General features: G+C 36.1%; 2 protein-coding genes across 2 annotated transcripts; both read right to left on the bottom strand.

Moving 5' to 3' along the window:
- Positions 1–682: 682 nt before the first annotated feature.
- Positions 683–5,639, bottom strand: LOC110629445 (pentatricopeptide repeat-containing protein At5g67570, chloroplastic). The gene is made up of 9 exons (XM_021776418.2): positions 4,984–5,639; positions 4,664–4,855; positions 3,788–3,869; positions 3,482–3,673; positions 3,276–3,389; positions 2,633–2,726; positions 2,389–2,546; positions 1,795–2,208; positions 683–1,649 (listed from the first exon to the last, which is right to left on the bottom strand). The coding sequence occupies exons 1-9, from the start codon at positions 5,556–5,558 to the stop codon at positions 819–821; spliced, it is 2,652 nt and encodes an 883-aa protein (XP_021632110.1). The 5' UTR covers positions 5,559–5,639; the 3' UTR covers positions 683–818.
- A 929-nt stretch (positions 5,640–6,568) lies between these two features.
- LOC110629447 (ADP-ribosylation factor-like protein 8a) lies at positions 6,569–13,550 on the bottom strand. Its single transcript, XM_021776419.2, has 6 exons — positions 13,369–13,550; positions 8,512–8,593; positions 8,392–8,424; positions 8,080–8,201; positions 6,997–7,158; positions 6,569–6,862 (listed from the first exon to the last, which is right to left on the bottom strand). Exons 1-6 carry the CDS (start codon positions 13,404–13,406, stop codon positions 6,745–6,747), a joined length of 555 nt encoding a protein of 184 aa, XP_021632111.1. The 5' UTR covers positions 13,407–13,550; the 3' UTR covers positions 6,569–6,744.

Consider the following 13,550-nt stretch of genomic DNA (forward strand, 5'->3'; position numbering starts at 1 on the left):
TCCAAGGCCCAGTAGTTATCAAGAAGTATATTCTAAATTTTATTATTGATGCTGGTTTACAGAATGCAAATTAAAAGTCTAAGATTGACTTCTGAAGATGGTGACCTTCTTTCTGATCCCGAGCTTATAGAAGGTTAATTGGTTGTTTGTTCTATCTTGATCTAATGTACAATAATTGAGCTAATATATGCAGCATATCCTCAGGTAATTAAAAGGGCTGTCTTTCAATAGGTTTACTACTTCTAGCCACTGACAACTTTCATTTAGCTTGATTCATTCTTGATCTCTTAAAATTTAAAGAAGCAATCCACAGTGGTTCATCAACAATTGCAAAATCATAAAGTATGGCAACAGTAGTGTGTGAGTTTCAGTAGATTTCTTTTCGTTATTTAAGTTTTGATACTCTCTTTCAAAATATTTGTATAATTTTCATTGCATTTTTTTTCCCTCTCAGTGGCTATTGTTTTATTTTAGGTAATCACCTCCCTCAAGGTATCCACAAAATATCCATTTATTCTTTAGAAAAAAAAAGATATTACAATATTGCCACTTAATAAACTACTGCCCATTAAATATAATGCTAATTTTTATTTTTATTTTTTAAAAAAAACCTAGACTGGTCGAGGCATATTACTTACATTTTTAGAAGGGGTTTTGGGATATTAAAACATGCAACTCACCATGACTCTATGGCACAGTATATTTGATATTCAATGGAAGCACCATGTACATCTCTTTGATACTATTTTGCACTATACAATCACCAACAACAGATTAGAGGCTATCAGTTTCAGCAGTTCAGTATGCCAGAGCTTAGTTTATCTTCCATTTTTTGGCACAGAAATTGCGTCGTTTTTATGCCCATGTTGAAATGGGATGAATATCCCACCTTTCCTGCTTTCCTTCCAGGCATCCAGTATTTCATTTGCTGATGGCAATTTAGATGCATCACAATCATCAACCTGATTGATGGGTAATTCATATTCTGTATGATCAAATTCTTGGAAGGGTCCATCTAAATCCGAGTATGAATCACATGCCACTTCATTAACAAAAGCCTCCAGATTGGCAGAGTTGACTATTCCATATCCATCCTCACCACCCTCTCTGCAAGTACTACAATGATTAACAACACCGAACTCATCATCTGCATCATCGGTTTTATTAACAATCTGATCCTCTTTCATCTCTGGAGTTCCATTTACTATAGTTGCACAAGAAATGGGGTTCTCTGTTCTCCTGTCGAGCATTTCGTTACTGTCAGTATCCAAATCTAAACCATCAGTGTCTTCAATGCCTGAAGCAATGGAGCTTAGTAAGTATGCTGATTTGCCACGTTCACATAGAGAACACAGTGATCTTGACAAGTTCGCTACTGTGGGCTCTGATGACACGTCAGAATTACCAAGTACATCAAGCAGCTTCTCTAAAATATCCCTAGTAATTTTCTCCCTATCCTTTTGGAAAAGATCTGTCCACTGCCTTTGAGTGATTTGAAATGGGGCATGAGCTATGCTGTTTATCAGGATGAGAGCTCTCTCATAATTCTGTTGAGCTGTGGCTTCAAATACCATTTCAGTGAATAGGGAAGGATGAGGAATGTTTCCAGCTTCCAAAGCTGAATCAAATGCATGCTCCAGAATATGACCCTGCATTAACAAAGTAAAAAGGCAAGTAGAATTAATATCTTACCATGAAAAAGCTCGTGCAGTAATTTAAGACAATAGGATCATATGATCAATGACTTGAAAATTTAAATGACAAGACTTCTGAGATCAAAATATGAATAACCACCTTTCCAGCTCTAGAAGCTTTCACAAGCAGTGATGCATACTTAGATTGATCTAGTTGATGCCCAGAAAAGACCATCTCCTTGTACACAAGTTCAAAGTATTCCCATTGAAGTGCACTAGCAGATGCCTCGAGCATTGAGCTATATGTGAACTCATCAGGTACAGGGGAAGTATCACCATCATTGGGTCTGTTAATTTTCTCAAATAACTCCTTAGCTTCAGAGAACAAATCATTCCGGCCATAGACTTTCAGCATAATATTTATGGTTCCTATGTTAGGGACACAATGTGATTTCATGTATTCAAAGATAGAAATGCAATCCTTGACATGTCCACCATCCAGGGAAGACGTTATCATGCCAGTGAAAGTAACCTCCAAAGGCTTCCTACGATGAAGTTTTTTCATCTTCTCAACCTGCAATGATAAAGACAATAAAAATTTTGGGCCTATAAAATATCAGCTAAAGCTTAGCCATATAAGTCACAACATAAGACGATTAAAAGCTAAATAAGAAGAGATATGATTCAAAAATGCCATACCTAACCAATGAAATGTCCAAGAACAGCATATTCAAATTCTAAAACTGAGACTCACCTCTGGAATAGCATCTTGCCACCTCCCATTGTAGCAAAGGCAACAAGATAATTCATAATATACGCTGGCTGTTCCAACCACTCCTCTTTGTTCCATATCTCTTACTGCTTCCACAGCTTCATTGACTTTACCTTCTTCCCAAAAAGCTCTGACAAGAACTGGGAAGTTGCAACGTGAATGCATTAGACATCAAATACCAAATACTAACACCTTCACCAAAACGAAAAGGGACCAAATAAACTACCTTTATATGTAAGTGCTTTTGGAGCTTCTCCACTTCTGTTCATTTTCCTAAATAACTCATGGACAAGGTTGTACTTGCCAGAATGCAGCATTACCTGTTGCATACACATAAATTGAGGAAAAATGGCACCTTTCATGCTTAAATTCATTTTCCTAGCCAAAATAACAACCAAGTTTCCTTATCAATAAAGAAAATTGTACCTCTGACAAACAACATTTGGAAGTCTCAGCATCACTATTTCACTGCTGGACATACAGCTTATTAAAAGCGAATGCAGATTAGACTCAAATAACTATTTCACTTTTCATGTTTTCATATGCTCTGTTTCGGAAGGGAAGGAGAGAAAAGGTTAGCAATATCTTCTAGTTTGGGATGAAGCAAGAAAAAAGGAAAGGTAATTTACCTTCCCCACATTTATACCGAATTGGGGGTGTGGAGGAGCACAACTTACCCTGTTTTTCCCTTCACTCATCTCCTCCTAATCAAGCTCCCTAAGTAACCTCCCTCTCTTTCCCCTTCCTTTCCATCCCTCACCCCTTTCTAACAAGGTATACATGGCAGAATTTAAGACATGTCAAAGATTTCTAAATATCCATGTTTAATTAATAGAATATGTCTACAGATGCATGGATCCAGAAATTACCTCCATTGCCAATCCATATGTAGCTCCATTGGGCTTAATGCCACTCTTCCTCAACTGCTCAAACACCCATGATACCCCCTTCCACTGCTGGGATGGAATACAGGCATTCAGTACCTAGCAAAAAAGGTTGTAACTTGTCAAGTTCATTGATATGCAGATAATTACCTTGGGAAATTTGAACAAACAACAAGATGATACTTTCTTACAGCATTATAAATAACTAAATCAGGTTCAAGGACTGGATCCCAGTTTTTGGTGTGCACATGCTTAATTCTTTTAGAAGGTTTCTGCCTCAGACATTCAATAATTTTAACCAGCTCTTTGAGAATGCCAGCTTGACCAAGTGTAACAGCAATGACATGATATGCGGCCATGTCAGGATATATGTTGTAGTCTTCCTGAAAGACTTACAAGTAAGAATCAGTCCAGTGATAAGAGAAAAAGTAAACTGTTAAAAATAAATGACTAAAAATTAAAAAGAAAAAGGTGTGAAGCTGAAAATTCTACAGTACACGCATTAAATTAAAAATGCGGAGAGCTTCTTGGGGCCTTCTTGCCTTCCTAAGCACTGACAAGAGTTTTGTGTAAACAAACCTACAAAAGGAATTGATTACTTTTAATGGTAAAAGACAAAGTTTCAGACTAGCTAATTATAATGTAATTACACTCCAAGCACATAAAAGGAATATGCCATCACCATTTAAAAATGAATTTGACCACGCCAGATGATGACATACAGGGGAGAACTGATAGAAAAAAGCATTTGAAGTAGCATCTTCTACAAGCTAATGCCTAGTTTCAGAAAATGCAATGAACTGTGCAAAGACATCTTACAGCCGCTTGTCATTGAGTTTTAGGGGGAGGCTAAAAAGCGCTTTTCAAAAAAAAAAAAAAAATCATCTTAGATGCTATTGAAAAAAGCAATTTGAGAAGAGTTGCTTTGTTATTTACACATTCTTATAATTAAAACGTGTAAATCAGTTTTGTAAATTCTCTAACTAATTTATTAAGAAAATGTTTTTCTCAACATTAACTCCAATACTAATGCCAAACTGACACTTAAAACTCTGCTAATTAACTTGTTTGATAATATGTGCACATAAAAGCAATAACAATAGGAATAAGATATATTTGAGGGGGCCTAGTTTGGCAAAATTTAGTTTGTGCACTTTCTATTCCTATTACTAATATGCACCAAGAGACCAGTTTCTAATCTAATTTCTTCACTAAACTGGAATAGGAATAAACAATTACTGCATAGGCTTAAAATAATAGTTATACTCAGGTCAGGCAACTTCCCCACAATCACAACCTAATTCCACAAATGGGAACTCTTGAAACAAACTGGAAAACAAAGCTATAAAACATAAATAAATAAGTAAACCGACCTGCTCTTACAATCTCTACGATCCTTATCATTGTAGACCCATTCCACCACAACCATAGCCTGTTCCCATTTTCCCTTGTCTCCAAGCTCCTCCACAATCTTCAGTAGCTGCCCTTCACTAAACCGCAACCCAGACTGCTTCATTATTCTCGCTAACTTCCAGTCTCTCACAGTCACCTCTCTGCTACTTAATCTGCATGCCCAAAACAATAGCCAATTGTTTCCCAAAAAAAAAAAAGATGGAAGGAAAGAACCGCAAATCATCCAAAATGACTCAAAAATAATATATTACAAAAAGAAAAGTTCATCATGCTCACAGACCTATTAACAAGAAACCGAATTGCGTCCTTATCACTGCGTCTCCTCTTGACCGGATCAAATTGCCGTTGATTTTCGCTCCTTAGCCAACCATCATCTTCCAGTTCAATATCATTATCCAAAACCCATGTCAAACCATCCTCCAAATTTTCCTTCAACTCTCTCAGATTCTCAGTCTTTAACTTTGGTCCATTGAATTCCTTGCTTCCACTCGCAACCTCTCTCAATTTCGCTCTCTCTATACTCTCCCATGGCCTCCCCACCAGCAAACCGCTACTCCCAGACCGAGTCTCTGTTTGTATTGCCTTAGTGAAGCATCTGTATTCACGTTTCAAGGTTTGGAAATGGTATTCTTCGGCCAGGGCTAGCTTTTGGGAGGTGGTGAGGGGTGGGGACTGATGGGTTTGCGCCAAGTTTGCCAGTTTGCGGTTGTGTTTTTGAATTTCTTTCTTGCTTAGAGAGCGGATGATTTTGGGAGTTGGATATACGCCTTTCTTGAGGAGCCTCCGCTTGATGGCATCAATGTTTGGTCGAAACTGGGGAGGCTGAGAAGAGGAGGGAGCCGTTGAAGCTTCCATGAGCAGAAGCGAGTGAACTAGCAAAGAAGTGAGGTGGCTAAGCTAGTCTTGTCTTCGAGTCCGGTAGAGTCGGGTTCTGAGAAAGTTCAGCCAAGGCTCTGAGCCCATTAAAACAGAAGAAGCAAACAAAAGAGTTGGCCCATTGAGAGGCAGATATTTGGCAAACTAACGACTTACCGTTCAATTTTATCCCAGTAATGTAGAGGCCTGAGGTTATCAAGGTAAGCGTATTTCTTTAATACGAGGCTTTTCTGGGTTGAATCTCACGTTCATGAGAGTGAAATGCTGTGCGCCAGCATAAGAAACGAGAGGTCGTCCTTTTTGTTTTTTTTTAACCATGCTTTTTAGCATTTAAAGCCTTAAAACGGCGTAACTCGAGACTGAGTACATATACCTTAACCACTTTAATTAGACAGTCTAGGCGAGCTTGGTTATTGTCCGTAAGCAATCGAAATGAGCTACACCTTGATGAACGACTTGTCGTTTACTTATTGAAATATATTAAAAAAGAGCTTAACAATGTGTTTTGGTAGGAGGAAAGAAAATAATGAGAATAAAATAAAAATAAATAATGATTTAGAAAGGAAAACTTTTTTTTTAATTGTACTTGGATAAAAAAGGAAAATCCTATCCTTAAATTTTCAAAAAATGTTTGTCATTTAAAAATTGCCCCCACTTTTCCTTCAATTTTAAAAGAAAATAGTAGATGGAATATAGATTTTATTTTCCTTCCAAAATTTTCTTTCCTTCTCAATTGCCTCTTAACCAAACATGAAAAGATGGAAAATAAATTTATTTTTTTTCTTTAATTTTCTTCCTCTAATTTTTCCTCAATTCAAACATAGTGTAACACCTTGACGATTCAAAACTGAGATACTTCATTCAGCATGAAAATAACACGATATTGATTAAAAAATAATATATATATATAATAATTCAAATGATAATGTACTGGCATGAGAAAATTTATAACAAGAGATACAATAGAGAAGAATGAAAATTGAATCACAGAGAGAAAGGGAGCCATAAATACCCTAGCATACTTTATTAGAAAGGGTACAATCTAATATACAGTACACAGCTCGGAAGAAAAGAAGAATACTACACAATGAAGGCGAAAGTTAGGTGAAATTCAGAACCAATGGCCCTTCTATGGACCCTTAAATTACAGCACACACAAAACAAGTTAGCTCTTCGATTTCGAGTGCTTTACAAGCCAATCAATAACAGAGTCTATGTTGGTTGAGTTCTTGCAAGAGATCATGAAGCAGCAAACTTCTCTGTCAGTAATGGACTTCAAACCCCTGCAATAGACAAGGCCATTTTCGATATCAGAAAAATGATTTGCTATCAGAAAAATGAACATCTAAAATCAGCAACTTCAAATGTATTGACATTCAAGTAAAATTAAGAAGGAAGTCAAATATATATATCATACATTTGGTCCGTCAAAGCCTGCTTTGACAGAGCTCCTGGCTTGTCGATCTTGTTCCCTAGCACTAACAAAGGGATACCATTCAAAGATGGTTTGCTCAACAAATCATGAAGTTCACTTCTTGAGATGCTTAAATTATCAGGATCAGCTGCATCAACCACATAACTGCAGCAATAAATAAACAATCCAATTACGAAAACAGCTTTTGAGCAAACAATAGCCAACTGTGACCAACAAAACATTAAAGCGTTCATAAGTATAACTTCAAATGGACAGCAAACAAGGTTCATTATACAGGGGATCTCATTCACGATAAATATTTAAATTAGACAATGAGAATTCAACAGTGACAACAATTTCTCCAATTTTTACCTGACGTACAGTAAGCCAAAAAGAAACAAGATAACCATTATAATTGATGTGAATTTGTGTCAAATAAAATATTGATTCTCAGCAACAACTGCAAAGCAATCTGGAGGCTGAAATTTCTTCAAGACAACCTGAAATCTGAACTGGAAACCCATTTCCTAGTGGTATTCACTTCATCATGACATTCTAAAACCTAGAGAACTGGTAAACATGTAGGTTATACCTTAACAATACATGATTCTTCAACAAAAAATTTCTCAGTAAATGCTACTGTTTTAATCAAATTTTTACAGTGAAAGGTTCAATATTTGGAATTGGCAGAATTCAATTCCAGGGAATTCAATAGATTTCTAGAGTTGAATCTTTTCCTCCAGTTCATAAATAAGGTTACAACATGGAAATACATGTAACTAAATTATTAATACATTTGACAGCTTTCCACATTTGAGAGAAACGAAATGAACTATCTTCCATTCATGAGGTACTAGCACTGTATTTTAGCATATATTCTCTAACTTCCAGCAAAACGAGTTTTCAAATTTCTAGACTTGCCAAAATTAATTATAACTAGAGAAGTCAAACTCTTTGACAAGAAACTGGAAATCACTGTAAATTTATTGCTATACAATAGAATATAGCAAAGATCTATTACGACACAAAAGAAACATGTGAATCATAGACTATCAATGAGCCAATCTAGGTACAGTAATTCCATACACAATGGCAGAAACTGCACGACAATATCGCTCCCACATACTGCGGAATCTAGGTTGACCACCAAGATCCCATAACTTTATCGTGACGTTCCCCTTTGTTACTTTTCTCATGTTGAAACCTACCTGAAGATTAAATGACACACTATTAAGTAAACATAATGTGTAGCCAAGAAATATAAACAAACAAAGAAATTAGCTGGAAGAGAGAAAAAGAAAAACCAATGATTAAGAGAACATCTCTATTTGCAGAAGGCAAAAACTTACAGAAAGGTAATTCAAGTGAATGAAAAAACTTTTCTGAAAGATAACTTACTGTAGGAATCATGTCTTCACTATATCCACCAGTCTAGAAACAAGGCCAAGAAGTCAGTTTCCAACATATAACCTAAGAAGTTAAACAAGACATATCTGATACATGCAATAATATACTCACAGCAACAACGTTTACAAGAGAAGTCTTTCCAGCATTCTGGAGTCCTATCAAAGACAGCTCCATCTCCTGCATAAAAAAGAGGCTGCAGTACAATATACAAGAAAGTGAGTGCGAAGGACATATGTAATGATAACTGCAACTGATACAGTAAATACAATTGGAAAAGCTTTCTCCTAACATATGTCTGGAATCCGAATTCAGAGAAATAACCTCTAAAACTATGCATCAAATGCTTAGTCAAAGCATGCATATTTCTACTTGCACAAGTGCTACTGTCAAGAAAGATTCAGTTCAGGAATTATCTTGATTTAATTTTTCATTGAAAAATTAGTTAGTTAGATTTCTATTATTCAGGAAATCAAATTAGTAGTGATATTTCTATTATTATTAGGAAGTAACAGTTTATTTTATGAGAAAGTTAAGTTAGACTGGAATTGCTAACTAGAATTGCTTAGTGCTTTATTTAGAATTTCAAATCATATTACTAGTAGGTATACAAATCCTCAATAACTACATGTCTTTTAGGTATTTTGGAGAGAACACGTTCCTATGATTGACAATTGATCTGAAAATTTGTTTCTTTCCATTTGTCTATTGGTTTTACTTCAATTTGGTTCAGGCATATTGGAAAACTTCTTTTATTTAATCACGAATAAGATCTAACTATTAGGATTATGATCCTTGCTCAAATGTTCAATTTGAAGAAAAAAGTCCCAAGAAAAAGATGAGGAGCACCTTGAGACTTTGAGGATGCTAAGTGCACACCTGGACATGAGATCAGGAGTTATCGAAGATGTAGTAACAAATCAACAATAATGAAATCCAGGATGATAAGACTGGGTTGAAAAATTATGAGGAACATGTTCTAGAGAAAAGGATGATGAAAACAAGCAAGAACAATTTGAGGAATCTATCCTAGGGAAAGAAGAAAATCAAATCATGGAGACAACAATGGAAATTGAAGATTTTGGCCATTCTTTTGCTTTTAGTGGGGTGGATGAAAAGCCTTTCAACTGTAGCTGTAAATAACTTTTTATGGTTCCATAGATGTGAAGAAAAGTATGAAATTCCTTGTTTCAATCTTGTTGCTACCATCAGTTTTTGATCCTAAACATCTAAAGATTCTCTCTGAGTAGGAAAGAATGATGCAACCAAGGAAGATTCAAACGTATGAATTATATTGATTTAATTTTTTATTGTAAAATTAGGAAATTTAGACGTCCGCTGTTTAGAAAATTTGATTAGTAATAGTTTTTATGTTATTTAAGAAATAGTATTTTATTGTATTTAGCAGGTTAAATTGGTTTGGGACATTACAAATCCCAATAGGATTATACATGTTCTGTAAATACTTGTTTTCTAGGTCTTATGGAGAACAAGTAAAGAACCAATATAATGAGTACTTAGCATAGAACAAATTCATGCCTGAAATTGATATCTATTGTGAATTTTTTGGAGAGCATAAATATGATGAAAGTTGCAAGAGGTATGATTGTTGGGGGCAGGGACTTTCACTTGCAATGCTGAGATGCAAGAACTCCAATATGTTTTTAATTTTGGAGGTATTGCAATTAGTGAACAAGAAGTTACTGAAGGACAATTAAACTAAACCAAATAACAAGAGAGACTAAAATTAGAGAAATAACAGTTTTGTGGCCACCTCACAAAAAAATGCACCACAATAACGTTCTACAGAATTCAGAAATGAGAATTGACCAATGCAAAGTTAGACACAGAACACTTTCCAATGCGATCACTTTTTTCTCTATGCATGTGTGGTAGAGTAGGTATTCATAGGAAGAAACTAAAGAGGTAAGTCATTCCACACTGCTTGTATAATTTCTCTATGCATGTGTGGGAGAGTAGGTATTCAGAGGAAGAAATTAAAAAGATAAGTCATCCAGACATGCAATCCCACCACAGTCAGCAAAAAGGATAAGTCCTGCTGCACATAAATTAGCATCAAGCTTTTACTCTTCCTTCACAAGGTTATCAGGTGTCAGAACTGTCAAATTTATATGCATCAAAAATTTGAACTAACATCAATTTTCTCATAAACTGCTGCAGTGCAACACAACAGTTCCACATCTAACCATCAAAACCTTGGTAACATGTGTCAATTTTCTAATATGTACAAGCTGAAGCTTCCATGTGTTCTACTAACATATTAACACACATGACCTTCATCACATTTCAAGTTCAACACATCGCAATCACACTATTCAGTTCATCCAAAGCAGTTCAAACCTAATGGAACATGCAAGTCCACTGTCCTATGGCAAAACAATGAATATAACAATGAATATAACAATTTTATGAGTTTACCATCATAGAGGCACAAGTTTTAGCACCAATAGTCCAGAGATTCTATACTTTAGCACAAAAATTCAGGTCCGAATTTTTTTGCCTAAAACTGCATACATTAATTAAACTCCACCAGCTAGTGACCTAATGGCTGTGAACATCACACATTTCAACCCCTTCACATTTGTTCAAACATACATGTCAATATGTCATGATCAAAAGGCATAAAATTATCAATTCTTGAACTTTGCACCATTTACAGCGTTGTTCATTATGCAAATCCTTATTCAACACTCTCAATGCTGAGTATGTATATTTCTGGATAAGTTTTTTTTTTTTCTGCGATAAAATAAAGATTTTTCATTTGAAAAAACGACAATCAAAACAAGCTAACTAACCAACTGAGAAAAAAGAAACAAACAACAGATCTAAAGTCTCAGCAAGCTACAAAAAACTAGAAGAAACAAATTAAAACAGACGGATGAGACAAGGAAGAGCAATTAGCACTCAAGCAAAAGCCTAGAAGATTCTGTCAGCTTCTGATAACCATGACTAACAAAACCATAGGATCTCCTGCAAACCAAAGAATTATTAATCTCTGCCCTGCTTTTCAACAGCTCCTCTTCTAATGCTTTGTACCATCTTGAAGCAGTATCTAGGTTGTAGATTAATGAGAAGAAGAGTTCAGTTTCTTTTTCTAATGTGGAGAATACGGTAAAGGGTCAGATTCCAGTTAAATACCTGGGTTTGCCTAGATGTCCACAAAACAGGGGACATTGTCAGAAGTTGGTGGATAAAATAATTAATAGAATCACTGGTTGGTCAACTAAGCACCTCTCTTATGCTAGGAGAGTTCAATTAGTAAACTTTGTCCTTAGAAGCATGAATGTTTTCTGGTGTGGGTTGTTTATCGCCGAAAGCTGTGATAAAGGAGATTGATAAGAGGTGTAGGGTCCTTCTATGGACAGGAGAGTCTGAGAGGAAAAGAGGGAGTGCGGTGGCATGGAATAAAGTGTGCAGGCGAAAGAATGAAGGAGGAATAGGCATAAAAGACTTGGAAGCTTGGAATAAGGCAATTGTGGTAAATTAATCTGGGAGTTGTTGATTTCCAAGAAATCTTTGTGGGCTGTCTAGGTAACTAGGAACAAACTAAAGCATATGAGTTTCTAGGGTATCACTAAACCTCTAGATGCTAGCTGGGCTTGGAGTCATTTAGTCAAGGTAAGAAATACATTTAAACAGTTTTTTCTATTACAGGTTGGGGAAAGGGGATATTTCCTTTTGGTTTGATCCCTGGTTGGAAGGCAAAAGTGTTGGGGAAAATTTTCCTCTCCTGAATAATGAGGATACTGACATTCCAAAGCAAGCCAAGGTAAGGGATTACTGGAGGCAGGGGAATTGAAGATTGCCTGAGGCATTTAATACTAGTATAAAATTTGCCTGGGAAGAGATTAATAAACTCAGGATTTGTGAGGAGCAGGAAGATGCAATTTCTTGGGGACTCGCTCTTTCAGGATGTTACTCTATTGCAGTGCTTGGAATGTTATTAGGATTACTAATAGGAAAGGGGTTGGTACAAGCTAGTGTGGGGTAAATGTGTAATTCCAAGACATAGTTTCATTGTGTGGCTTGCTTTACTGGATAGATTGGCTGTTAAAACAGGACAGTTTAAATGGAGAATAACTGAAAATGCAACCTGTCCACTCTGTAATCAACAAGAAGAGACAGTAGAGCGCTTGTTTTTCAAGTGTTCATTTTCCAGCAGAGTGTGGAAGGTCCTATTACAAAAATGTTCCATTCAAAGAGCAGGATTCGGGTGGAGAAAAGAGGTAAGTTGGTTTACTAGGAAAGCTATAAGGAAGAGTGGGCTGGCTACTTGTAGGATGCTGGCATTCAATGCTGCAAAATATTTTATCTGGTTAAAAAGGAATGGGGTTGTATTTAGATAAGAAGATGCTGATATTGACAGGGTTGTGCAGAAAATTTCCTACTGTATAAAGTTGAGACTGACGAATGTCTATGGTGCTTTAGATTGGAATAGATGGAGCCGTAATTGATGAGGGGAGTTGTTATTTTTTGGTCTGCAGGGTTGGTTTCAGGGGATGATATGGCCTGCTGGCCTTTGTACAGACATTCATGTTATTCTTGTTCTTGGTTTGCAATAAAATTGATTTGCTTACCAAAAAAAAAACTATAAATTCCTCAGGCAATGAGTTCCGTCAACACAACAGCCAAGTTTTATAGAGAATATGCAGATAGGCCAGTGGTTTAAAAAGAAAAATGCCAGTCTTCTAATTCTGAGTTTTTATTTGGGACCTGGACAGGAAGTGAAGGAAATGGAAAAGGAAATGCACAGGAAAAAAGCCACAGATATGTGCCCGTACTATTTACATTTGATGTAGCAAATGCAACAACAATTTCAAATTCCAAGTAAAACGCAAAAGTCTCGCACGATCGAAAACGCAAATCTAAATGAACAAATGCACATATAAATTCCATCAAATCTGCAAATTCTCACATAGAAATGTTAAGGAAAGTGAAAGCGAAGCTAACCTGCGAAGCCAATTGAGAAAAGCTTCCCACCAGCCCATGGATGATCAGAGAAAGCTGAAGAGAGATCTACAAAAGAGAAATACAGAAACAGAGAGAGGTTTCTCTTTCTGAACTTTTGTATTTGACCTGTGTCTGTGAAGAATGCTTTCTTCCTTTCCTAAATTCCTTCAACTACTGCTATA

This window comes from Manihot esculenta, chromosome 13, assembly GCF_001659605.2.
Source record: "Manihot esculenta cultivar AM560-2 chromosome 13, M.esculenta_v8, whole genome shotgun sequence".
NCBI lineage: Eukaryota > Viridiplantae > Streptophyta > Magnoliopsida > Malpighiales > Euphorbiaceae > Manihot > Manihot esculenta.

Bases quoted from the DNA above. Each gene is read 5' to 3' on its own strand.
- LOC110629445 (XM_021776418.2), bottom strand. From the start codon at position 5,558: ATGGAAGCTTCAACGGCTCCCTCCTCTTCTCAGCCTCCCCAGTTTCGA. The intron at 3,870-4,663 runs GTCGGTTTACTT...TTCCTTTTGTAG, and splicing joins CGTAGAGATTGTAAGAGCAG to GTTTGTTTACACAAAACTCT. The intron at 3,674-3,787 runs GTACTGTAGAAT...TAAGTCTTTCAG, and splicing joins GCATTTTTAATTTAATGCGT to GAAGACTACAACATATATCC.
- LOC110629447 (XM_021776419.2), bottom strand. From the start codon at position 13,406: ATGGGCTGGTGGGAAGCTTTTCTCAATTGGCTTCGCAG. The intron at 7,159-8,079 runs GTATGGAATTAC...TTATTGCTGCAG, and splicing joins CGTGCAGTTTCTGCCATTGT to TTATGTGGTTGATGCAGCTG. The intron at 6,863-6,996 runs GTATGATATATA...TGTCTATTGCAG, and splicing joins CAGGCTTTGACGGACCAAAT to GGGTTTGAAGTCCATTACTG.